Raw genomic sequence first — 27680 nt, 5'->3', positions numbered from 1 at the left:
TTTGAGAGAAGCCATGCTATTGTCTCTGCCCACATGGTTATGGATAAGTGAAAGAAGATATAGCTTTAATGTTATGATCACGAGGAACTATCCTTTTTATACAGCCATTTTGTGTGAAAATTTACAACAAAAACTCATCAAAAACCCAATATGATGAGTCAAAATTTACAAAATTTCTAAAAAATATTTTTCTCCCTCTGAAAATGTGGCAAACTAGTGTGTTTACCCCTCTTTAGATTTTTAATCGCTGTTTTCATGTTATAGCATTACTTTAGTTCCCTGGTGGTTGCTGATGTTATTTAACTTTTATCACGTTAAACACTGACAATTATGCAGTATTCAGTGCCAATCCCCACCACTTCAGGGTTTTGTTGGGGATTCCAAGATCAGTCACAGGTTTGCCACGACACCAATCCCTGGGACAACTCAATCACGCAAATCTGCATCCAAAACAAGCAATGCCTCATAGTCCTTTGCACATGGATATCAGAGGTCCATGAAACAGACTTGAGACACAAAATGAGGGAATTGCCTCATCCCTTGAGCTCCGCTGTATAGTGAATCCCATGTAATCATTTACATTTGTCCACATTGCCTGAGGTAGGCGTCCCCCCCCAAAAAAAAACAAAACAAAAACAACACTTCCACATGTATGTCGCCCTAGTTTACAGTTATAAGAACTCTCTTACTTTGGAAAACTATGACTTCAGCATAACACCTAAAACACAAGACTGCAATACTCTACAAAGCACTAGTGAACATAGACAGGGTGTTTATTAACCATAACGAAACATTTACCTCTACAATGTGAAGGATTTCATGTACATAAAACTATGCAGAGTTATTCATTTATTGATGCTTGACAACAAAACTACAAATACTCTCCGAAAGAACACGATCTCTTCAACCGCTGTTTCTATGTTAACCAATAAAGTTTTACACATATAAAATTGTTTACGTACATAATTCTTTGTTTTCACTCACATCTAGGTGTGCGCACCTAGATGTTAATGAAGACGAAACTATTTCAGGTGATTATCTAAGCTGCTTTTGCATACATGCCTTATTTGAGTATTTTGCAGTTGAGCCATTTCAACCCATTTCCCTGTGTGTAGGTACACCGGCCCCATAGAAAACAGGAATGAACCAAAGCCTAGCGATAAAAGGGGTTCATGGTATTAACCCTGGATGCTGCATACGGACCCACATATGCTTTGAGAAGAAACAGTTTGGCTCATCTTTGCGGTAGAAAAGGTACATGTCTATTTGGTAGTAATACAACAATTTTATGTATTCACAAAGCTTTTTTGTGACCATGTGCCATGAAGTTGGGACCATTACAGCAGCAAGACTCTTTCAGTTGACATTAGCTCCACATGTTCAATAAAAAAATTAAGCTATTTAACCACAGGCTTCCATAGTAATGTGAAATGGTTGCTATGATTTCAGCAGATATGTTAAGAATACCTGGCATCATTTTCAGCACGTGTGGCCTGTTACACCATTGTTAGAAAGCGGGGAATGCATTTTTTCATCACTTCATTTAAAATCAATTTGGCTGTGTAGTTTCTCCTGTCCAAAACCAAATGAAATCATCTCACTCAGTCATGTGCATTGGAGTATGCTTAAGGTAGAATGCGCCTCAGGCACAGATATTCAGACTGAAGAATTTGTACAACTGTTTTCTGATCTACCACTTGTAGGGGCTCATTTTAAAGCTCTTGAAGAAAGGAAAAAATTCCACCATCTTAATTTTTTGAAAATCAAAAATTTAATTTTTCCCCATAGAGTTAAGACAGGGATGGCAGCCATTTTGAATTTCAAATATTGCTAAATGTTAGGTATTTGTTTCTCTGGAACCAAACTTTGCAAAGTGACCCCTGATTTTCATTCTTGATTTGGAAAGAGACTGGTCGAAAGTTTTATCAAGGAGTTTAAGCAGGAGTTGGAATTTTGAGGTGTGTACCACCTTAAAGGCTGAGATTAGCTAATGATGGGGTTATTTACCTGAATACTATGGGTCTAGTTCCAATGGTGAATTTTACAATTCTTGGTTATGATGCCCATTATACCCATAACAAATGCACTGCGAAAAAAGTTCATGACAGACTAATCAAATGGCAAATCAAGAATTAGAATATGCTATATCATGTGCCTTCCCTGAATTTTCAGTCAAAACGTTGATGTATCACAATATTTTTAACATGATTAAAAAATGTTTGACAGCATTTTTTGTACTTCTTGGTTATGATTCTAAGAATATACATTATCATCTCACATTTTGATTTTTTTAATCTGAAAATGTTAGCGGTAACAATCACAACAATATCATCTATTCTAACACCAATGTTATCCCCAAAAAGTTTTACATGACAAGACATGGAATAAAATACATTTTGATTGGACAACTGGACAGCTGAGATTGGCTACAAGCCAATCAGAAGAAAGATTAGGTTTGAAATCATAATTCCTTCCCAATCTTTTATTGCTAGTTGTATCTGGAATGTTAATTTACCTTGACCTTGCAGCGCAAAAGAGAATAAAAATTTGAAACCTTAAAGGAGGTTTAAACATTTTTTCAATGAAATGATACATCAAGCAGTGAAAACACCAATGAATCACAAATTTAAAGATTACATTATAATCATACATCATCAACAAATTCATTCAGTATCTGACTGTCTGAAGACCAGCATAAATGTAAGCCCAGTGGTCTGGTCTACCAGTCTCATATACATACCTCACCAAGTTCAGTATAACATCCACTGGTTCGTTTGGCAAATGACAAATTTGATGGTCCAAACCAAATAATTTGGTGTTTACGATCTTTAGGACCGTTGAATTTCCTCAATGCAAAGAGATCTGTCTTTGAAACTGGCATGAACTTTTTTTGTTGGTACTGAATTTTGTTTTCCAAAATGAATGGTGGGGTTTATAATACAATAGGTATATGGAAGTATATATGTCTTCATTTATACACGAGTACATTCATTACAAATGCTCTAATACCCTGGGTTCTCAACGAAGGGATTTTGTGACGTTGGCCACCCCTGTGTTTTTCTATTCATATGTTAATAACCCAACAAAAGAATATTTATTGACAAGACAGGGAAATGCAAATTATACATTGTTATGTAAATTTGTCACTCCTCTGATTTAGAAGGCTGTAGAGAACCCTGATACCTGAACGACTTTACCCTACTGTACATATCAAAAAGTGGGCAACCCTTTGGTTGCCTTCATTTATCCCGCTGGCCATCTTCCTTCCAAATTTGATGAACCAATTTTAACTTGGTGAAAGTAATTTTTCCAAACTTTATAATTTCACCTAGAAGTCACAAGATCACATTACTGACTTAACATGGTTGGTAAATATGCAAGCATTCTATACAAAAAAACGGAGAGTAAACAGAATAAAGTCTTCTCTAAACTTCAATATTTGAGTTAATTTGTATTAGAAGTGAAATTATTTATATATTGTTTGATATCATGGAACATGGTGGAAGAACGAAAGCATACAATAATGTTTGAGTATTCTATGATGTCACTAATATTTCAGTTGATCAAGAAGCTCATTGGAGTTCATCAATTCCGTAGAGATATTTTCAATTTTACAAAGTCAGACTTGCAAAATCCTGATATACAGTACAGCAATTTAATCTTGAAGAGTGTGGATAGCTGCCTGCAAACTGGGTGAAAGTGGTCTGTCCATGATATGAAGTTAAGTTAACCCCTGTGATGTGATTACAGTTAAAAAACATCTCCCCTCACCTTCCTCAATCCCAGAGTAAGACACTATTCTACAATAAAATTATATTTCAGAAAAATAAGAAGGTATAAGAATACAATAAACCTATATTGAAAATTAGAAGTTTAGAGAAGTTCCTCCAAAAACGATACTGAGAGATGTATTCTTGATTCAAAATCAGTGAATATAAATTTCTTGTGCCAGCTGCATGGATCTACAATTCACCAACCTTTGAAATGATAATAAAGAACCTCTAGGAAAATTAGCAAAAGAAATGTCAATAACTGCCACTGCTGTTTAACTTTCTTCATTTTTATTTATTTTTATTCTCGTCTTCTAAGCTTTTTCACATCTTTGTTAGTTTTTTTCATTCCAATTATCTTTGAGATATTTCATGAGATCTGTTTAGCAGAACCACTCTAGAGGGCGCAGATTGTCAGGTTAGCACATGTGAATGTGTGTGTCCCACACTAATAATACAGTGATGACTAACACAATTCCATTAACAAAATTTGATGACGTATCTACAATGTCTTGATAGGTATTTTCTCACGTGTTTCAAATGCAAAATGAGTTACCGTATTTCAGTTTGTTCTGAGCTATCACTGTAAATAGCCAAAATATGGAAAATGACTGACTCAAAACCAGAATGAGAAATTTGTGGACACAGAGATTGATCTTGTATCTGTTTTCAGACATTATCTACGTCACGGTTGCAAGAGCTGGGCCATGGATTTTCCAACACTGTCAATCCATAGCAGGTAGGGTAACTTTGATTTGGCTGACATGCAAGTGCAGTCTTGCTGCAACTCTGACGATGATAAGCAACCACCAATTGCTCTTTGGTAAATACACGTGTTAGTCAACAAAAACTTTGGAACATGTGCGACAGAGAGGACCTACACCCTTTATAGAGTAATCTAGAAACAAATACAAATTTCAATAAAGTGTGGAAAATAGAAATACCCATTTCATGAGAAAGTTGTCATAATATCTTTCTTTTTCCCTTTTATGTATCCACTTTCTTTTACACATCTCCGATATTAGGTCTGTTCTCCAGAAGAAGTTCAACCACACTTGGATCTGCTAACGTACTGATATCTCCAAAGTCCCTGTCATTACACGCAATCTTCCTAAGCACACGTCTCATGATCTTGCCTGACCTTGTCTTGGGTAGTGCCGGAGCATTCTGGATGTAGTCTGGCTTTGCAAAAGGACCGATAGTTTTCCTCACTGGGAATGGAAGGAACAGAATATCATAAAAAAGTCATCGTTGATGACACAGTCCCCACTTGTTGATGGGTACTTTGATTACAAATCCTTATAAAACATTACACACAAAACCAAAGTATCATCACTAATATGTTGTGAAATTTGGTTTCCATACTAACAAAATTTCAATTTATATTTCAATAATAACACATGATAGCCAGGGCAAGATCCCAATATGTTGCCCACTCAAGGGATGTGTTCATGACAGTATTGTTGATGATGCCCACGCTAAAGGCAAGGGTATCATCAATATTTCAGTCATGAGCACCAGCCCATGCTGCACGCAACAAATTGTGATCTTATCCAAGCTGTTATGTGTTATTAATTTTATTACATCGAGCAAAACTGTGTAGAAACCTATGTCATAGAAATTGTGGTTACAGCAAACATACTCAAAGGCAAAGAATTGGCACTGTGGACGGTTCCATTTTCCAATTGCCATGGCTAAAATTGCTTTCAAATAATTTCTATAAACAGAAACAGCATTGTTTGTAGCTAGTCCTACATACTCACACTTTAATCACTGTACTAAATGTCGTCTAATATTCAACTGGAGTTATGTGTACATCTGGGGATCATGTGTTCTTTTCTACACCACCACAGTGCAAGACACTTTGTTAAGCGCAGAAAAATTGTGTGCTAGACTCGGTACGTCCGCAGCAGTCAACATCACCTTACAGGATGCTATCATGTGCATGTGTTATAATTCAATAGAAATGATACGCGCAAAGCCCAGGTACAAGTACACCTTCAGCGGTCAAGATCACCTCACACACTAGGTAATATGCCACGTGACTAAGTCTTAGCCAATCACAAAAATCCAATGAGACGGGAGGTGTAATTACAGCTGAGCAAACACACATTAAAAGGTCTAGTAAGCAAAAGAGGCTGTGAATTTCACACTATGATATTCCATGACCTTTTGTTGATAAAATGCAACTGCTTACCTTGATCTTTCAGCTCAGACACCAGATCATCATTGAAAGCTGTGCCCTGGTGAAAAATATGTATACAATACAAATTATATAATTACAGAGAGAAAACAGAATCTTCATGGATATCAACTCACTGAGCTGGATGTTCAACAACAGTATTTCCTCATGGGTAATTATAAAGCAACTATGTATAGTGAAAAATATTTACTACAATGGGTGCAGACCACATTCTTTTTGATAGGATAAGGCTCACAGAAGCTAACTTTATACTTATTATTTTTTTGAAGGGTTTTGGTAAAATGTCTATGTACAGAGGCATTTTGGATCAAGCCATTTATCACGACGACTTGACAGCTTACTACAATGCTGCCAAATTTGAGTCATTTTACTACATTCAAGGATGTTATTCCTATCAGTCACACATTTTGTCTCAATCATCTCTTCGCTGGAAGTTGGGCTTGATCCTGATATTTCAAAACACTTAGTCCAGTGTTCTCAATGACTTAGAAAAACAGAAATTGCCATTACTTTACATAACAATACCCAATTTGCATATTCTTATGATATGTAAACTAATCATTTTTATAATCATTAACATATGAGTAGATTTGTCCAAAAACACTAGGGTAGCCGACCCCTCCAAATCGCCAAGAAACCACAATGAAAGATACAATTTTAGTACTTTGTGCCCTGTGGGCACAAGGTACTAATGTGATGGCGCGGCCCAATACGGCCAACATAGTGGGCCGTATGCTGTGGACGCAGGTATCTCAGAAACGCTTCAGTAACTTTTTCTGAAATTTGGTCTGGTGGTCACTTGGGCATGTATCTCAAATGGTCTTTTTTCTTTTTTTGATTGAATCATTTTAAAGTCACTTTTTTAGCTTTTTTCTGAAAACCACTATTTTCACTTTTTCCTCAAAACCACTGATTTGATTATTGTGATGTTTGGCATGGGTGTTCGTATAGTTGAAATACCGTCAGAAATGTTCAAAATTTGGTGATACATGCCTTACATTATTTTTAAACAATATTTTTATCCATTTTTATTTTATATTTACTTGATTTTGCCTCACTTTCGCTAAAGCTATCGTCTGCACATGCGCACAACTGTAGGACAAAATCTGAGTTGAAGAATCGAAATGGACGCCATCTTGTTTTCTCGGTTTGGGCACATTTTTTACATTGTGAACGTTTCACTGTGTTTTTCAACATGTTCTATAGTTATGAAGTTGACAGTGATGCACTTTTGCAGCTGTCGTGTATTTTTTGGTACGAAAGGCGCCTTTGATCGACTGAAGAATGATGGCCTCCGGAGGCATAAACACCAGTACTGGCAGGCATATCAGTTCTACTGAGGAAGTAATCCACTGGCCCGTATAGGTCAGGGGCTCACTTAGGGGAGAACCACTTGATTTCTGGGGGGTATGGAGGATTTCGAGGAAAAAAAATTGTCACCAGGTGAAATAAAGAAAAAAATTAAGCCTGTAATGGCATGAGAAAAAAATATTCTCATAACAGACAAAAATAAAAAAGGAATTGTCACAATGCTGTTGAAATGAGCAAAATTTTGGAAACTTCATTCTCATGTATTCTTTGCTGGCATGCTGCCAAAGGCACGCAAATGTTTTTACCACAAGTAATTCTTATGTGTTTTTTTTCCCAGCACTTATGATATAAGCATTCACTACTGTACACCTCAGTGCACTTGATGTTTTCCTTCCCTTTTCTGACCCAAGAAATCATGTTTCAGGATTTCTGTTGCAATATCTCAATGGTATAGGCAATATCTAGATGGGACTATTTGACTTCTCTAAATCGTGAAAATTTAAAACACAAGATAGGAGTCAATAAACTAGTGTTAAACCAATACATTATTCTCTCAATATAAATATGTTAGAAAGATTACAAGTTGACAATGAAAATTGAGGAACAACAAATATAATGAAATACAATGTGTGAGCCTTGTTTCTCTGACCACAAAAGATAACATCTCCCCTGAGAACTTAAAAGGAATTGACTGTTTTAAAGAAAAGCAGGTATAGTACTGATCACAGTTGATTTGCCAAAAAAGTGTTCTATAATTTAAAGTTGTATATATAATAGACTTTCCATTTTGTTTGTCATTTGTTGGAATGTAAAATGAATAAATAAAAACATCCTGTGATATGTGAAACACTGGCTTAAATTTGAAAAATTGCACTGCTACTCCATTTGAAAAAAAAATTGATGCAGGTCTGACTGTAGAAATAAAAAATGCTGTCTAACAAAAAAAGTTCCCATACCCACTTCCTGCATACCCCCCCCCCCCCCGAATCAAATGGGTCTCCCCTTAATATGCGCATGCGCACATAACAAGTTAGCGTTGTTTTTCAAGGCCTGCCATCATGTTTCTCGGTCAGTTGCGGATTTTGACGTTTTAAAGGTTTTAGCGTATATTTGATTGCTGTCATGTATTTTTTGGCACGAACCGCTCCTTCGATAGACTGAAGAATGATGGGCTCCGTACTCCCCAGTACCGGCGAATCCATTGCTTTTAATAGCGAGGCAATCCCACCGGCGGCCCGTACTAATAGCTGGGTGAGAGCGGGGAATGCTCTGTCCTTCTACCTCCGGCCTCCATGTCATAACAAACTAGCGTCTTTTTATGTTGATATACTGTCCTTTCGACACAGCGATAACTTTTAGTTTTCTGTTGCTTATTTTGGGTAATTTCGACAGTTGTGCATTGATTTTGACATCATCTTTTACTTAATAACCGTCGATGTCGGCAACTCTCTCGCTAGCCCTGCGTACGATGCTGTGTGTTAGGAACGCACACAGGGAATGCATTGCGTACACTGCGTACGTACGCAGGGCTAGCGAGAGAGTTGCCGACATCGACGGTTATTTACGAAAAGTGAATAAAAGACTGGCATTTTTGGAAGCGATCGAGTAGCTGAGGTGGGCAGGGATACGACTTGGGCCCAAGAACGCTGAATGTCGGCAGTAATTTGGCTTTTAACGTCAAGTCCCAAAGTGGATTTGAAGTCACCGACCCTACGTACGGGTCTTTGCAGGGCTGTGGTGAGCAGGGCGAATAGCTGTAGCGGAACACACAGCATCGTACGCAGGGCTAAATCCGACATGGTTAAATTTGGCATGATCATCAGATCATACATGATCCGAGATTGCACTTTAGCAAGGTCACGATAACTAATGTTGTTTGTTTCACTGTCGTTTAATACCTATATTTCCACTAAAAGACCATTAGAATTTCCTCCTGGCTACTTTGAAATCGTGCACTGGCATGCATGTAGTTGTCAACATCACTATGCTTTAATGTACAGTAGACTCTCATACTATGAATATATCGACTGTCACTGCATGTGTGCAATCACTCCATATCATATCAAGAAATGTAGTATTGCGACGTTTGAGCTGCCAGAAGCCAGAATTTACAGTTTACGAGAAAGTTATCTCACATGTAAACTCAGTTCTACTATGAACAAAATGCAAGCTATGTTGTATAACTATCGTGAATAGCATAATATTTTGTACCTATCACCGTGTCAGAAATCAGAAGGAAACAACCAGTCAGACAAACTGTGGTCAGGATGATACTGTCCGATTTTAATATTTGTCTCTCGGCACACACCAGATACTCATGACATGTAAAACAACATTTCCATATAATTGTATATTCAGTTTTTATATTTAGTTTGCTTTTCACCATATTGTATGTCCTTCCCTGCACTACACAATTCAAAATTAAATATTGTTTTTGGCCTATACGTACTTGAGGGGTAAGCTTATTTAGTCTCATACATTAAAGATGCACTGTTGACCTACAGAGTCCAAACTTTTTATCATTGTATTGTAGATAGGTGTACACTCCAAATACTAAGTACAAGTGTGGTGAGTGTAACAGGCAATATTTTTTAGTCAATGGTTCATATCAAGGTTGTTGATACTTAGAATCCACACTTGAACTTATGCTGGACCGGTAACCAACCAGTTCAAATAACTTTCATTTATGTCAAAACAATTTGACTTTTTGCCAAATTTCACATTTATGGCAATTAATAAACAGTAAGGAGGTACAAAGGACGTCGGTGCCCCCGGGCCCCATGTTTAGTATATCCTGAGAATTTACTTGTTACTTCTAGACTACTTCTAGCACTCTAGATTTCCAAGCTCTTTCTGAAAATTTAAGAATTTCTCTGGTAGTTTCTCACCACTTCTCCAACATTAACAATATCTTTGAGTCAAGGATAACACGCGTTATTTTGTACCTGTGTTGTACCATACTGAAGGTTCGCACACATGTTACCAAGTTTCTAAAATCATTTTGAGTCTTCCTCGGTATGTATGTTAACATAGTCACACTATGGAACAGTAGAAATGTCACAGCAATTGCTAAGTCCTTCATCCTTAACATCAGCCTTGATATTAAGTTTGAGAGAATGCTGACCACAATTTATTTAGGACCGTATTTTGTCATTTGGACCACTGCTTAGTGATTGATTCACAGCCTACATGAAGTTAGCAAACTGAAAAGGTGGATCAATTGGGTCACTTTCATGGCCCATACATGGTCATGACCTTACATCCTGGTATTTTGGCAATATGCAGTATTCAAATTGCCTTTGTAAATAAGTCATGGTAGCAATTCAGTACAGAATCTGCTGAATAAAGGCAGCTGTTCTAGATTGTTCAGTCAAACTGGTTGATTCCTACCCAGGAAAATGCTGGGATGGAAGGTCACATAGGGCTCTTTAAAATTCGGGCCAGGTAAAGGTAATGAAAATTACCCAGGTTGGGGTCATAAAAATGTAAGGTCATGTACATGTAGAGGTCATAAGTCATGTCAGGGTTACAAAAAGCCACTAGAGTATGTCTATAGACTTACATCTTTAAGTGTCACAAAGCAGTATGTGGACTCCCCTTTGACCTTGTGTGGATGACTGACGACGGCAGCCTCAGCTATGCTTGGATGCTCCACCAGTGAGCTTTCTATCTCAGCTGTACTCAGTAGATGACCAGACACATTCAACATGTCATCAATACGTCCTGTGATCCAGTAGTAGCCATCTGCATCCCGTCTACACCCTGCGATAAAGCAAAGACAGAATGAGGTTGGTAATAGTTTACTATTGATAAAATTGCTTTATACAGACATTGGGGTCTGAGCAAATCAAATAGTCCAAGATACATAATCAATTTCTTTGCCAAAATGGTGGATCTGCCATTCTGAGTCTGATGGACAAAAGGACATTAACCCTTTTACCACCATGGTGCGGCCAAAAGCAATTGTTATCAAATGAGTGTGGATCTGTTTACAAGGACTTTGAGACAAAATATACAATGACTATGAGCATTCTGCAGAAAACTGAGTATGAAGAGTATGTTTGTAAGTGAGCAGAAAAATAAAACATACCATCTCCAGTGACGTAGTAGCCAGGGAACTTGCTGAAGTATGTTCTTTCAAATCGTTCATGATCGCCATAGACTGTACGCATTATACCCGGCCATGGTTGTTTGAATACCTGCACCAAACACAAGCAGATGTCACCTACCCTGTCATGGTTTGGTAAAGCTCTATAGTTCCATTGTGTGTATGCCCTAACTACAAGATTACCCGGTTTTTGCAATTACCTGACTGTGCTTGACACCTCACTGATGTCTCACCACCCTTTCACCAAGTGTAAATGGTAAAAAATATCAATGATTAAACCACTCTGATCCAAATTATCTGACAGCACAGATTTTTTCTCTCGAAACATTCAAAATTGACATGCATTTACTGCTGTCAGCACTGACTCCTCATCAAGTCAACTTGAATTATACAGAAAAAAACTAATATAAATTGTGAATTTATACATGTTCATCATTTTGTACATTTCGATAAACTAAAAGTGAAAGTATATGTGTTGTTAATGGATATATATATAGAGTGATAAAATAACAAAATAATAATATTTTACAAAATATATCTCCCTCCATAATTACCTATCTACAGGCTATTGGAAGTCTAAAGGAAGAAGCTAGTCTTACTCAGAGAAATTAAAATTCCAAGGAAATGTTTCATTTCAGTCAGGTCATGAATTCTCTCCTTCAGAAACACAATGCAGTATCTCTCGTGACAGGCTTTTGTGTCTCTGAGAGATAATATTACTTAATGCAATAAAAATTAGGCGAAATTTTTCATTTCTCATTGAACATTGTTTATAAGTTTCTTGAACATATTCTTTACAACTTTAAGGTAGTATGCGCCTTGGGGACATATATTTAGACTCTCAAACTTTTACAATATTCTTTTGGCCTACCACTTGTTGGGGGTATTTTAAAGCTTCAGTAAATAAAGTTTTCACTTAGTTTTGTGAAATCAGGAGTTATTTTCCCCATAGAGATTACACAGGGATGGCGGCCATTTTGAATTTCAAATATTGGTATATATTTGGAAATTTGTTTCTCTAGTAGCAAAATTACACAGTCACCCCTGATTTTTATTCTCCATTTTGAAAGAGAATAGTTGAAAGTTTGCTTGAGGAAAGTTTGAGCAAAGTTTAAGTCTTTCATTTTCAAGGCACAAACAACCATTAATAGATTTCTTACCAGATATCCCTCTCCAGGTCCGTCTATTTCTTTACCAGTTGACTCATCTATGATGGCTGGCACAACACCAAAGAATGGAAAGCACTGAAAAGACATGAAGGGTAGGAAGGATGGTAAGTTTATGTGTGCCCATGAGAAAATCAACGCTGTATTGATGACAGCAAGACATGGAATGAAATCAGATTTTTGTGTACATGAATAGTATTGACCTACTTACAAACTGAATACTGTTATGGAAAAAATCTCAGAAATGACATTTAAAATTCTACAGCTCGATTACCTGAATTTTAATGTATATAAAATCTTACCAATCATATACTCCCACATTATGCAAAGAAATTCTTCAACATCTTGTTGAAAAACCTAGTATACAATTTGTTGTGAATACAGCTTTCATGTGTGATATCAAATATTATTCTACAAAACTGAAATTTGGTGCTGCCTAGACTGGAATTATTCTGTCAACAATAAGATTGTACCCTGTACATGATGTTTGCAATGCCAATTATTCTGCATTTAACCCTTCGAGCGCCAAAGTCAACTCTTGTCACCTTCACAAAATGTAAACCAGTCAAATTTTTTCATAAATTTGCCAAAATGTTGATGAAAACCTGTAGCCAATGAAATGTGATGTCGGTTTTGTCCAAAATAATCACAAAAATAACAGATAAGTTCATAAAAATTGTTAAAATGTTGCACTAAAATTTTGGTGGGAAAAATTACAGCATTCAAGGGTTAACACTATAGGAAGAAAACTAAGAAAGTGAATGTTTTCTAGGAAAACAATGTATATATTGACAGTTTTATTCAAACAGTTTGCTATTAGTTTTACTGGTAAAATGTCATCTTCTTCCTACCATGTTTGGTCAAACTACACTGTTGTCTAAGGTTTTGCTATATAAAAGCTACACACTAAAGTGGGAGTCAGGGTGGCTGGCTTCAAGAACTTGACATCAAAAGAAAACTTTAGAATTTCTTACGGCTGCTCCTGGTTTAGCTGGTGTACATCCTGGAAGAGGGGTAACAACATGGCCACCCTGTAAAGCATAAAAGACAAAAATTATTTGAAATTCACTGGAAAGGCACATCTGAACAACAAAAGACACAAAGTGATTGTATCTAAACTCTGGATATTGCATCAGTAAGCAATACATTCATGTACTTTGTTAACATCTTTCTCCTGTAAAACCATTTCACGCTACTGTAACACACACTAACAAATAAATTACAATACAATGAATGAAGAATCATGATAATATTGTGTGAAAGAGTATTGGGTAAGTCCATAGGATTACTCAGTCTTACATGTCACAATTTTACAGGGAATATGGCCAGAATCTTTCAATATTTGGTACTATTCAAGGTAGAACGCACCTCGGGGACAGATATTCGGGCCTTCAAATTTTATCAATTTTCTTCTGACCTACCACTTGTGGGGGCTCATTTTGAAGCTCTTGGTGAAAGAAAAGTTTTCACCGTCTTAGTTTTTCGAAAATCGAAAATTTTATTTTTTCCCATAGAGTTAACACAGGGATGGCGGCCATTTTGAATTTCAAATATCGAGAAATCGCAAGTTATTTGTCTCTCTAGTACCAAAGTTTGCACGGTGACCCCTAATTTTTATTCTTGCTTCGGTAAGAGAACGGTTGAAAGTTTCACTGAGGAAAGTTTGAGCAAAAGTTTAAGTCTTTCACTTTCGAGGTGCATATTACCTTAAAAACAGGCACATCAGACATACAATACCTAGCATATAGAAGTGCTGTTGACACTAAACACAGCATCTCTAAAAGACTATTCAGCAAAGAGGACAATTTGAAGTTTATGGCCTTACAATCCTCTTCTTTAAACAGTTGAAAAACGTTCAGCGACAGAAGTTAGATTCTCACTCTATTTACTGCTGGCGCAAATAAACTTGGAACACCGAAGTCCCTATATACATAGGAAAACCGCTGGCGATATCCCTATATCGCCAAGTGATTAACCAAAGCGGTATCGCTAGTGAGTTAGATCATCTTACAGTTTGTTTATCGAAAACACTGTGGGGTGCCCATACTGCATGTGTTTCATAGACAAAAAGCCATAGCAGAGGCCGTTCAATTTGCGTGAATGATGGTACAAGAAAGGATTGACGTTTTGAGTAAAGTTACTTGGGTAAATTTCGATGAGCAGGGAACCTGTTGAAGCAACCGTTTTGACAGACTTTCCCTCAAAATGAAGAAAGAGTGTAGGTGAGAAAACGGTAGGTGTTAATGTTGTCATTGAGCTCGCTATCGTTTGGCTTCGTTTCGTTGTGCAGGCGTGTCATCATAAATGCCGTCATTTCCACTATCTCACAAAAATTGTAAATTACGCCCGGTATTGTGGTTAAATCTGTATTTTTAACTTTCATTTTTATAAAGTGATCAGCTTACGTTGAGGTTTAAAATGTGCGTCTCTTTCTTATATGTTGTACATGAACCTTTATTCACGTTTTACACCCATCGAGCGATGTAATATCTCGAGCATGTACTTCGACAATTTCCATTCAAAGCGACAGTGTTTCCTTGAGTGAAATTCAAAGTCGCTAAATTTCTAATTTCGTTTCGAAGAAACCGGTTTGTCCATAGACCCTCGTTTCTCGAGGATCTATGGTTTGTCGACCGGTGTAAAGTAGATGCGTATTCTAAGTGAGGAATAGACGGTTGTGAACATAACCAATGGTACCGGTACGTTACCGGTACGTTATCGGCCGTGCGAGTTGCTGGGTAAAACTTCCTGGCTTTGACGTTTTTTTATCCGACATGTCGTAGCGAAATTCTGTGAGAACTAATACTGGCAAGGTTTCGGTTTTCGGAGAATTTCAGTGTATCAGCTGATTATCAAGTTGAAATAAAGCGCGAGCGTGGATGGTCCGACTTGTTGCTGCTGGCGCACGGCGTGGTGTGGTGGGGAATCTCTGTTACACGCATCCAACTGTCGGCCATAACCTCTACGGTCGCCATCGACGGCTTTCGTGATTTGAAGAATAAACTAAACCGTAGATAAAGCTAGACCTTTTCTCGGCTTTGTTTCTGAAAACCTCTCCTCAGAGGCAAAGGCGACGTAAACCGTGTCCGAGTCTCGGCCTTGACATGACACAAGAAAGTCATAGTTCAATCACATTTATTGCGTGCGTCATACAGATGATATCATTATTCATAGGGGTATCCGATTGAAGTGGTACATACTATTCTCAAGAAACGTACGATGAAAAAGGACAGGCTAAATAAAATGTTTCAATCATATCATCAATTGCAAAGAACGCTGAAATGCTGCAGATTTTAATCGCTATGGCAAAGTTTGTTTTTGACCTCAACGTTATCCGATCGAGAACGTAAACTTAAGCTTAGTTTGACCCAAAGTTTGAAAATGTATTTTCTGATCTCCCGCGGCATGGCCCGCAGCCCAGCCAGTGACGTCGACGTTTCGTACTTCGAATTCTGAGAGCTACATCAAATCGCCACGGTCAGCGGACAAGAAATTACTATTTTCAAATCGCTATCACCAAAAATTACAGAGAAATGAGACAACACGGTGAGAAAAAAGGCATATCATCAATGATGTTGATAACCTACATTTTGCTTCAAAACGGGTACCTTTTCAAACCACCCAGATTCCCGATACCAACTCGCCAGAATTCATTGACATTTGTTGGGCGAGCCAACGATATATTTTTCCTGCAAACGTAAACAGACTTGCACTGAGCACTGAAAGGAATAGTTGGCGATATCTTTACCGAAACTGAAAAAAAATAGCTGAAGAAGTAGCCACCCCTCAGGCAGTACACGGCCAAGGTAAACCTGAGCGTTCATATTCGACTAATGCCAAATGGAGCATTTTCAACGAAAACGGCGATGTCTTAGGCGATGACTTATTTTTAAAGTTGAAGAAAAATGCTTAAAATTTTGGTTGTGTTAGTCAATCTATCGAAATATTTTTGTTCCAACTGATAAAATCATAGACAGTCTCGATTATACCATCCATAATTAATATTTACAGACTATATCGGCAGGGGGATGTGAATTTTAACACAAGGAACGCGGTACGAACGAACGTGTAATCTCAAACAACGGGCGAGTTGGTTTCGGGGCAATATGACTAAAATCAGATGTAGGTTCCCTGGTCATTGAAATTTACCAACGTAACTTTACTCAAAACGTCAATTCTTTATTGTACCATCGTTCACGCAAATGAACGGCCTCTGCTAAGGCGTTTTGTCTATGAGACACAGCATGGGCACCCCGCAGTGTTTTCGATAAACAAAGTGTAAGATGACCCAATGCACTAGCGATACCGCTGTTGGCTGATTACTTGGCGATATAGGGATATTCCCAACGGTTTTCCTATGTATATAGGGACTTCGGTGTTCCAAGTTTATTTGCGCCAGCAATAACTGTGCTGTCTCTAAATATGAATTTTCAAGGTCTATACACTCAATGTGGCACAAAATCCAAACATTTTAAGTACTTTTTCTGCAAGTTTCACAGACTATTTGAGATCCAAACAAAACATTTTCCAGGTATAATATTTACCATATATCATTGTTATAGATCATTTTATCTATCATTTTCATGACATCATGACCTGCCTATCATGATTTTTTTTTTAAATTGTGGGTTGCTTCTTAACCCTTTCAGGCCTGACTTTCTGGTAACTTACCAGAGCTACCCCTATATACCAGGTATAGGGGTTTAGGACTAAAAGGGTTAATTATCCAGGACTTTGCAGGACTGAGTTTCATTTCAAAGAATTTTTCCAAGACTTTCCTTAAGGCTTTAAAATTCAAGGACTTTCCTTGTGCAGACCCAGAATCAGGTCTTTATTTCAACATCTATGAAACTTTCATTTACCAAGAAAGGTGATCACTTACAGTTTCTGTTTGCCAGAATGTATCAACAACAGGACACCTTCCGTCTCCCACCACTTTGTGATACCACACCCACGCTTCGGGGTTGATCGGCTCACCAACAGTGCCTAGTACTTTCAGGGATGCACGGCTGTGCCTATAAGATACAATCAAGTTCAAAGTTCAAAGGTTACCCCTGGTGCAAAGTGCCTGCATAGACTGAGATGTATACAGTAAAGATAACTGCAATGGTCATCAATGGGTAGGCTCATCACATTCAACATAGCATTATGAACATCGAGCTACAAGAAAATTAGGAATAAGAACGCAATAAAATTTTGACGGGAATGCTCTGCTTAGCCTATTGGGTGTAGTTGAGTTCATATTTCAAGTTTTCAGGTCATCTCTTTGAGCAAAGAAAGTTCAAAGACTGACATTAAAGGACAATCAAAATTTTCATGGTCAGTTTACATACTCAAACAACAGTACTGCTGATTGGTTGACAATCTTCTACTGTGGCCATCGCAGTGTTTGTTGGCCAAATACAGTTAGCTTAGTAAGCGATGTTCACATATGTTAGGAATATTGTACAACAAAATACTGTCCAAAGATTTGCATGAACCCTTATCCTGCTGAGATCATATTTCACCATCAGGTCAAGTTGGTTAAAACTGGTTCAGCACAACATGTCAAATAGGGTGCATTTTAACAAAAAATTAAATATTTTAAGGCCCCAGAAACCATTTATACTGTTAAGGTGATTTTTCTGGACATAAGCTGCTATAACATACCAAGTTAACTGGGAGAAAATACATATTGTTTGGCTCAGTACCGCTTTTTACAGACTTGGCAGATGGGGAAGTGATACTATCTGGCAGGAAAAGGGTTAAGAATGCAAACACTAGCAAAACCTAGATAATCTATAACCTGTTCTCTCATTCTATGAGGAATTCTGTGGATGAAATGACTTACTTCGTGACAAAGGAGTCTCCAAACTTCATGAGGGAGCGTATTGCTGTAGGTGCAGTGTAGAATTGATTAATCTTGTACTTGTCAACGTACTCCCAAAATCTGCCAGCATCGGGATATGTGGGAACACCTTCAAACTAAAAAAAAAGAACATACACTTCATTTGAATGTGAGTTTGCCATTGCACTGCAGAGGGTCAGTGTTAAATAGCATCACCGTTTCCATTTGAAAACACGAGTGTGCTTTTCTTTCAATGTTGAACCACACCTTGTGAGTGCATGTAATTATATGATGTTAAAACTAGTGATTTTGAATCTCTGAGAAACTGTAGGAAACTGAAGCTTCATGAAACTCTTAAAAATTGAAATGAAATCTTCCTTGTCATGTTTACAAATTTTTTTTTTGAAAATGCATCTTCAATGTTTTGCTTCAGGGCGATCACTATGCCACAGCACTGCTGCGTATTCACAGCTGATCAAAACCATATCAGTGAAAGATTCACACACCTTAAATTACACTTTGCACCTTAGGAAGATATATTCAACTCTCAAACTTTTATGGTATTTCTCTGGTCTACCGCTTGTGGGGCTCATTTTAAAGCTCTTGGAATAAGAAAAATTTGCACAGACATAGTTTTTTTTAAATTGAAAATTTCATTTTTCCCATTGAGTTAAAACAGTGAAGGTGGCCACTTTGAATTTCAAATATCAGTTATGTTAGACAATTTGTTTCTCTCACACCAAAATTTGAACAGTGACTCGTGATTTTGGAAGAGAATTGTGAAAGTTTCCTTGAGATAAGTTTTTCATTTTTATGGCACATACTACCTTAACAGACATTTTTGGAATGACAATAAAGGTATATTGTCACCTGTTCCAATTTTGCCACAGTTAACATGGAAAGAGAAAATCTAACCAATCACAGATTTTAAGCGGGTTGCCGCTTTTTAAAAACAGCGCCACCACAAGGACATTTTGAATACCAAGGAATGCCCCTTTGACCATATATGGGCATATTTAGATTACAGGTGACTGTATACCCTTTAACTCAACAATATCATAAAGTCTCAGGAAATTTCCTCTTTCATGGAATATAAATATCACTATTGCTCATAAAATGAACAGAAATGAGTGCTTAAATATTCAGATAACAATTTTGTAAACTGAAAATGCAAAAATGACAAAAACTCTGCTGAACCACGATAGATATGACTAAAAAATGCAATGATGAAGATTTTGAACAGCTGTGGCACCTACATATACGATATCAAAACCAACCTGTCACAACTTCAAGCTTAATTTGGCTGAAAATACTATTTTTAGAAATGAACAATCAAAGGGGATCAAAGCACCAGAATGGCTATTTTTTTGGCTCAGTTGAATGGTGCATGGTTTGTAAATGATTGCTTCTTATCAAACATATCAAAATCTTTCTCATTGAAAAATACACAATTTACAATCCTGTCAGCTTGTATATTTTCCACAAAGTCATGTGATATGCAAAATGGATTCTGATATCACAGCATTATGTATGCATCAATGACATTATTTTACTCCTTTTACCACAATGGTTTAGCCAAAACCAATTGTTAGGCCTAAAAAAAGTGTTTGTTTCCCATCATCGTGCTCGTCATGTGAAAACATGCGTGTCACAACTTGCTTTTTTGAGTTTTGAAAACAGAAAAATAGTCACAGTCAATAAAGGGAAAGCAACTCCACACATAATTCATATCTTGTTTTTTTTTTGCATTTAATGTATGGTAGTGTGTATTTTTTATTTCACTGTCTTGTGCATAGAACCGATTAGGCACGGCTAAACACAGCTGTAATCTGCGTGTCAGTGCAGTCTGTACTCTATAGTGGAAAGACTCAGTATAAGACTATGATCCTTTAACGCTGTGTTTTGAAAGTTGGCCATTTTTTCTTCCCCCCCCCCAAAAAAAAAAGATATTCGCGTGAACGCATCATTTTTTAATCCACCTAAGGACCAGAAACATTTTTGTTCTTTATCATCGGTGATTGTTGACCTGTACTACAGAGAATTGGGTGAACAGGTTAAAATACTGAATAACACAACATAATAAAATTGGCAAATGCTTACCATAACACTAGTTGCTGCATTAGCCATGGGTCCATACACAACATAGCTGTGCCCGGTAATCCAGCCTATATCTGCCGTACAGTGGTAGATGTCATCAGGATGATAGTCAAAGGTATATTTGAAGGTTGTTGCAGTATAGAGCATGTATCCCCCTGTGGTGTGTAACACTCCTTTCGGCTTGCCTGTGGAACCACTATAGATTGAAGAATGATAAAATATTGTGTGTTCAATTAGATAGTATTGAGCTTATTCAAACTGCGTTTTAGATTTTATACAATATAACGTTTTCACAATAAACATGATAATTCCCTATGGTGATTACATTTTCACTCGGAAAGTTGGGATCTGAGATACAGTGTATGGTCTATATAGTTATACAATTAATTCATGGAAAGAGATCACGGTGTATTCCTTGTATACACACAGAGATCTAAGGGCTACTGTAGTAATGGTTACCGTGTGAAAAAATACACTCAAATTACACTTTATTATCTGTACAGTTGTTCCACAGAAAGTTCCAGTTGAACATGATAGCAAGGCTCATGAGGAAAACAACACTTAAACAGGTGCTCAAAAGTTTTCAAATTGAGACAAGGTCGGTTGCAGGAGAAGTGCATGATTCTGTGTACTTTTTTCACAGAACTGTGGTATCACCAACTGCGTCTATACATGTGTTCACTCTGTCATCCTTCTTCCCCAGTATACAGGTCCACAAAACCTATACAATGCAAGATCGAGGTACATGAATATTCCACATTGATTAAGGGTCATTAGCACAGAATTTTAATACTGAAACAATGCAATTAATGTAACCTGCATATTTGAATATCATTATACCTCGCATCTTGCACTAATAGACCAAACCTATTGAAAATGATGGGATATACCCAAAGTTCGGAGACGAAATGGTAAAATTGGGATTAAAGGTCACAATGCCACCAAAACCATTTTGTGGACCTGGATGATACAACTTGTAGATTTCTTACCTGGTGTATAGCATAAATAATGGTTCTTCTGCTCCCATCCATTCTGGTTCACACTCTTCACTGACATCAGTCATCAATTCATGCCACCACATGTCCTTGTCTGGGTTCCATGGTGTCTATTCAAATAAAAAATCTCATTAAGGTTTTGAAAATTGTGAACTCAGAGTGACAAAAACAGGATGACTGGATAAATGTCAGCAGTTGTGTAGAATCATTGATGTGGAGCAAAGTGTAATTTAAAGGGAAGTGGTCGTCACAACTGCCCATGTACAACTTTCTTGTTTACAAACAATGTATTTCATGCACTATATATAAATGCATCTTGTCAAAATAGCTGCAATGTTTAAATTTTACGATGTACATTAAGACAAACATGTTTTAACTTTCATCAATCGCCAACGTAGCTTGGATACAGTGTTTATATCGGTTGTAGGGGTCCCTAGCGACCTTTGAGCGCCGTTCCCATGACCACCATCCTTTAAGGTGTCTGAGGCTTTTAGCTGTAAATACACACCAGTGCTGTGGTGTATTGATCATTGGTGGTGATTGCCACAGAACCGCTCTGAGCCAACCCATAGGCTTTATCAGTATTTTACTACAACACCGATCAGTGTCGCTGATTTAGCTTGCTAAATAATGAAATATATTAGTCTTTGGATAAATCAACCTTTACCACTTTATAATTGACTATCTACAACTCATTCTCCTGCTAACTACCTCAACAATAACATGTATTTTCAACCATTTTTCCGTGAGCCATTGACGGTTTCTGCGACGTTTGCGCTCTCACGTATAATGCATTGAATACACTGGAGATCAAAAGTTTAAATTCAATACCAGGTTACGAGTGCCCATTACCATAAGGTTATGGCATAATGTTTTTGGTATTGCACTGAAGAGCCAATGTTGATGGTACAAGCACACTATGATGCAAGTAAACTGTGGTACATAATGTAATAGTCATCTTACCCGAAGGTTTTTGCATGGCCTCTTTGCAGCTGGAGATGATGTTTTGTCATCTGTACCGTTCACAGGGTCTCCTAGATGTCGGACAACTATACATTTCTTTACGCTAAATGCACTGAAACAGCAAAGAATAAATTTCTCATTAGCACTTTATGGGAAAAATATCTGTGTCAGCACGACACACAGATAACTATGAACATACCAGTACGTTCATAAATTTGAGGTTCTTAACCAATTTATCTGTGCATATGAGTGCATACATCAACATGTGCTACTATATCCAGACGCAATCTTAAGCACTCATGCAAGTATTGTCTTGGCTAAAGTCAGTAAATTTTTTCCCTTTGACATTTTGATCTGACTGCATAACAGTGTATTTCATTGCATATGGATATTTCAATACACTGTAGCTATGGGATATATGTGCCAATGTATTTGATTGTACTTACACAGAGATGTTCAATTTATTTTAATACTCACTTTTCTTTGCATTTGGCCATTGCACCATCAGAAATCTCTTTTAAATTAATCAGTTTAGTTCCCCTGTAAACGCCATCTATAGAAGTAAAATCATCATAGTTTAAAGTGGGTTCTTTCTTGTGTATACCTTTTCCTGCCAGACAGTAATAACTGTATCACTTCCCCATCAGCCAAGTCAGTAAAAAGCGGTATTGAGCCAAAACATGACGTATTTTCACCCACTTGGCTTGGTATGTTATAGCATCTTTTGTCCAAAAAAAATCAACTTTACAGTATTATGTTTTCAACAGCTTCAAATGTACAGTATTATGTTAAAATACATCATATGGAATACGTTGTGTTTCATTAATTTTAACCATCTTGACCTGGTGGTGAAATATGGACTTGGCAGGAAAAGGGGTATACCTGATAACAGCACTTTAATAATATTACGGGAGTTTCATGAACGATATGGGGATTATGTCGTCCCCCCCCCCCGAGGCGAGGGGTGCAATCTATGACTTTCACAAGAATTAGTTTTGTTATGATCTGTGTTTTTTCAATGAAAATACACTGAGCTTGTCTGTTACCCCAGCACCCTCAGATTTGTACCTGTGAAAAGTTTCCCAATGATAAGTAGACCTAGTTATGTTTGCCCCTAACAAAATAATTCACTGCAGTCTTGAAAATTATTCAATAAGTTCCATTTTGATCATTGGTAGAAGAGTCTGTTGTCATGGCATTTTGAGGAAAGTGACAAAATCAAAGAACATACCAAATTATTATTTTTGAAACACATTAAAATGTAATATGTTGATATTACTTGCCAGGCTGTCAGTTACGTACCAGAAAGGGTAATAAACAGTGGGTAATCATGAAGTGGCATGATTTGCTGTTATCCCATTGTATGACTATTAAATGTTTTTTGCCAGGATGAAGATGACAAATGTATTTTTTCAATAGGAAAAATGACAATTTCAAGTATACCTGTGGTGATGAGCATTTCACATTTGGCATCTAAAATACGACCAGCGAGTGATTCAGATGAAAATCCCGCAAACTGAAAAGATAGAGATGTCACAAAGTGGTTATGAAGTATGACAATTTATCACTTCTGTGTGTGAGCACAAACCAAAGTGAAACTCAGAAAAAGCTTGAGTGGAGGTAGTCAACTGGCGCCCTCTTGTGACAAGAATGAAATAGTCAATAAGAATTCATTCTTGTCTGGTGTACTGAAGCGTAGCTTTTTACAAGGTAAATTTCCTGTGTGGCATGAACTGGACCACAAGTATGACGGGCTGCATAAATTTGCAAAGAAAGTCAATCCCAGTAAACTAGATTGTAAAGAAATACATGGTAGTTTCTCAAAATCCAACTTTTGTGTTTTGGGGAATCACTTTCCCACATTTGATTGGCTTCAGAATGGTTTTATAAATTAAGAAGAAAAGGAAACATTATAAAATGAAATTTCAGTATTTATCAAATGCTGAAATTTTCATGAAATGTCACAAATGTCAGATGTTATGAGTGCACCAGCTGTGACGGATTGGCAAACACACTGAATAACACGCACAATGGGCAGATTATGTCAATATGTTACACATACATGTATTTTGTTACCATAGCTTCCAGTATTACACATTATACTTTTCTATGATAAAGATGTTATTGTATTTTTTCGTTAGATTTCAAACCTTGCACCAAGTTATGTATTACCAAATGTGTTTAATTTCTTTCCCATTTCTGATTACATAAGTTTTTTGTATCATCATTTGAAAGATACCAATTTTTGTATTTGATCAAAATGATAATCTAGGAAACAAAGCCGAAATCAGAGCATTTTTCCTCTCAGAACACCAAAATGACATTAGCTTGGAATGCTTACCACAATGGAATGTACAGCACCGATTCTTGCACAGGCTAGCATTGCCACAACCAATTCAATTATCATAGGCATGTAAATAGCAACTCGGTCACCCTTCTTCACCCCTGGAAGAAATAAAATGATAAATTCACAACATTCATATTGTCTAAGACTAGAACAGCCATCATGACATCACTTGATAACACCAGGGCCTACATGTTGAAACTATTTGGTATTATCGCAGTAGTAGCTTTAATACCAAATTCTAACAAACAATGAACTTCACCCTATCACACCCCTCCAAACATTCTGAGACCTATTTTCACAAAAAAGGATTTATTTGCATTGTTCAATAAATTGAGAGGGCCAATAATCCATGAAACCAGATTTTATTCACATGATATTTTACTACAAACATTATATGCAACCTGTAGCCATTTTTTTTTCCCTTTTCCTGAGCAGAACGCACCTCGGGGACAGACATTCGGACTCTCAAACTTTTACAATTCTCTGTTGATATACCACATATGGGGGTTCATTTTAAAGCTCTTGGTGAAAGAAAACTTTTCACCGGCTTAGTTTTTTGAAATTCGAAAATTTTAATTTTTCTCCATAGAGTTAACACAGGGATGGCGGCCATTTTGAATTTCAAATATCGGTAAATCTTGGGTAACTTGTTTCTCTAGTACCAAAATTTGCACGGTGACCCCCTATTTTTATTCTTGATTTTGAAAGAGAATGATTGAAAGATTCCTTGAGGAAAGTTAGAGCAAAAGTTTAAGTCTTTCACTTTCGAGGTGCATATTTCACAACTTTGTTCCAGTATCCTGCCAAGTTCATGTTTCACTATTGGTCACGTTGGTTAAAACCAGAGAGGCACAACAAGTTTGATATACAGGGTATTGCATTCTGATAAAGTCTTCAAAATTTGAAGGCCTCTTAAAATATTGATATCGTAAATATGAGTTTTACTGTTTAAATCTGCTACAATACACCATGCTGAGTAGGTGAAAATACTTTTATAGATTCGGCTCAATACCACTTTTCACTGACTCAGCAGATGGGGAAGTGACACTGCCTGGCCAGATTAAGGTTGATTATTAATCATTTGTTCTTTCTACCACCAGCAAGGTGACAGGTCTACCACACAGTACTAGAGATTTCCCACAATACATTACGATTTGTACCAACGTAGATTCCCCTGTGAAGTCTACCATGTCTCCCATGTGTAGACAAATTCCTGGACCACTTGTAAAAATTCTGAGAACGTACTTTTAAAAACACCTTTCTTCTTAATTCCCATTTTAAAGGATTAACAAAATTGTGCTTGATTGAGAGAAGAGAAAGGATTTTTGTAAATTTTCCACTGATCGTGTCCTCAGCCATACAGAATAAAGTGATGGAAAGTAGGGAGACTAGTTGCACCTGTTTTATGAAACAAAAGAATATTGATTTTTTCCAAATAGAAAAGACAAAAGAAATTTACATGCTAACTATTTTCAGAGAATGACCCCTTCAGTTGGTAATAACTTGCTTCCCAAAACTGTGACATTTGTAGTACCTGAAGAATGTGACTTTTATGGTTATTTAATGGTTTCTTTGAAATTTATACTACAATATTTCAACGTACTTTTAATAAATATAATTAATCAATTATCGTGAGACTTCACATTATTGCTTTTAGACAGAACTGAAAAAGTTATAAGAAAACTAACGTCATTGGTACAAATCGAACAGCATTGTGGGTAATTCACTGTACTGTGTACCATTTGGCTAATTCATCAAAGTACTTATAAAGTTTTTCCACCGCAGAATCACTTAGACTATGAGGCCTGGTAATTGTCTAAATACTGTATCAGTGGATCAAATAAATATGACAGTGGTCCTCAGGAATACAATAATTATGCAAAGTTGCTGCACAAAAAGTTATTAAACTGTACCTAACATGCCCACAACGATGGAACGTACATTAATATTTGACAGGCATGCTTTATTTGATTGAAACTAATGGGGATAAATTATGCCACAAGGAGTTTCCTATTTTCTGTTCTTGCTAATTGGTACCAGTCAAAAAAGACTATAACTGTATTTGTTCTATATTATCTTATCACTTTTATCAGTGGTGCAATTTGCAAACTGTTTATTTTTGAGTGGAAATTGAATCAAAATGTGATAATATGACACGTATCGATAGTAATAGGTAAAACATTAGGCCAAATAAAAATATATGATGTATGTGTTTCTGGTAACCAAACAAGCCACAGAAAAAAGCCGACCCTAGACTTTTTTTGCAATTTTTTTCAAAAGTGTTTGAGTAAATTCTCTAAATTTTACCATATTTATGGATCTCAGTTAACAAAAAGAAGAATTTTTTAAAATTTTCCTCCAACCTACCAACCCTAATTTTCCAAGGCATGTTACCAGAAACAAATTTTTTTCTATCTGGCCTGACATTACAACTACCCAGTACTGATGTTATTGACAATACTTAAACTAAGTAAAGAGCCCAAAAATAAGCCGGTAATATTGAGATGAGTTGGAAAGCAAAAAAAAGCTGGTACTATCCACTGGATGGCTAGAGAAAATAGCAGTGAACCGTGTAGTAGGGAAGTTAAATAGTAGAGTTACAAACACATAAATACCGTACCACTACAGCACACCTAAACCAGCAAAAAAAAAAATAGTTTGTTTCTCATCCCCGCGCGCGTCAATGTAGACCCGCCGCGCCAACCTTTTTTTTTGCATCTCAAGAGGGACGAAAAAAATGAAAAAAAACTAACGCAAAAATACGCGACGATAAAACTGAACTAGACAGAAATTGAACATCACACAGTGCTGTAACATTCCATTCAGAACTGTACACTATGTCATTGAAAGCTATCAAAACTGCATTCTGCACTAATAGTCAAAAAAACAGCAC

General features: G+C 36.9%; 1 protein-coding gene across 1 annotated transcript in view; it reads right to left on the bottom strand.

Annotated features, from left to right (window-relative positions):
* Nucleotides 1–750: 750 nt before the first annotated feature.
* Nucleotides 751–27680, bottom strand: part of LOC139133552 (acetyl-coenzyme A synthetase, cytoplasmic-like) — a 37316-nt gene continuing 10386 nt past the window's right edge. The window contains exons 3-16 of the mRNA XM_070700258.1: nt 24782–24885; nt 23884–23956; nt 22918–22993; nt 22441–22552; nt 21472–21587; nt 20486–20678; nt 18389–18522; nt 17441–17573; nt 13533–13589; nt 12553–12636; nt 11375–11483; nt 10847–11046; nt 5968–6013; nt 751–4981 (exon numbers count right to left, since the gene is read on the bottom strand). Coding sequence (XP_070556359.1) covers nt 4776–4981; nt 5968–6013; nt 10847–11046; nt 11375–11483; nt 12553–12636; nt 13533–13589; nt 17441–17573; nt 18389–18522; nt 20486–20678; nt 21472–21587; nt 22441–22552; nt 22918–22993; nt 23884–23956; nt 24782–24885 — 1643 coding nt within the window. The 3' untranslated portion in view covers nt 751–4775. The remainder of the gene's footprint in view (nt 4982–5967; nt 6014–10846; nt 11047–11374; nt 11484–12552; nt 12637–13532; nt 13590–17440; nt 17574–18388; nt 18523–20485; nt 20679–21471; nt 21588–22440; nt 22553–22917; nt 22994–23883; nt 23957–24781; nt 24886–27680) is intronic.

The sequence above is a fragment of the Ptychodera flava genome, chromosome 5 (genome assembly GCF_041260155.1).
Source record: "Ptychodera flava strain L36383 chromosome 5, AS_Pfla_20210202, whole genome shotgun sequence".
Classification (NCBI taxonomy): Eukaryota; Metazoa; Hemichordata; class Enteropneusta; family Ptychoderidae; genus Ptychodera; species Ptychodera flava.
Note: the sequence above shows the minus strand (reverse complement) of the source record. Positions and strands in the feature narration are given on the sequence as shown.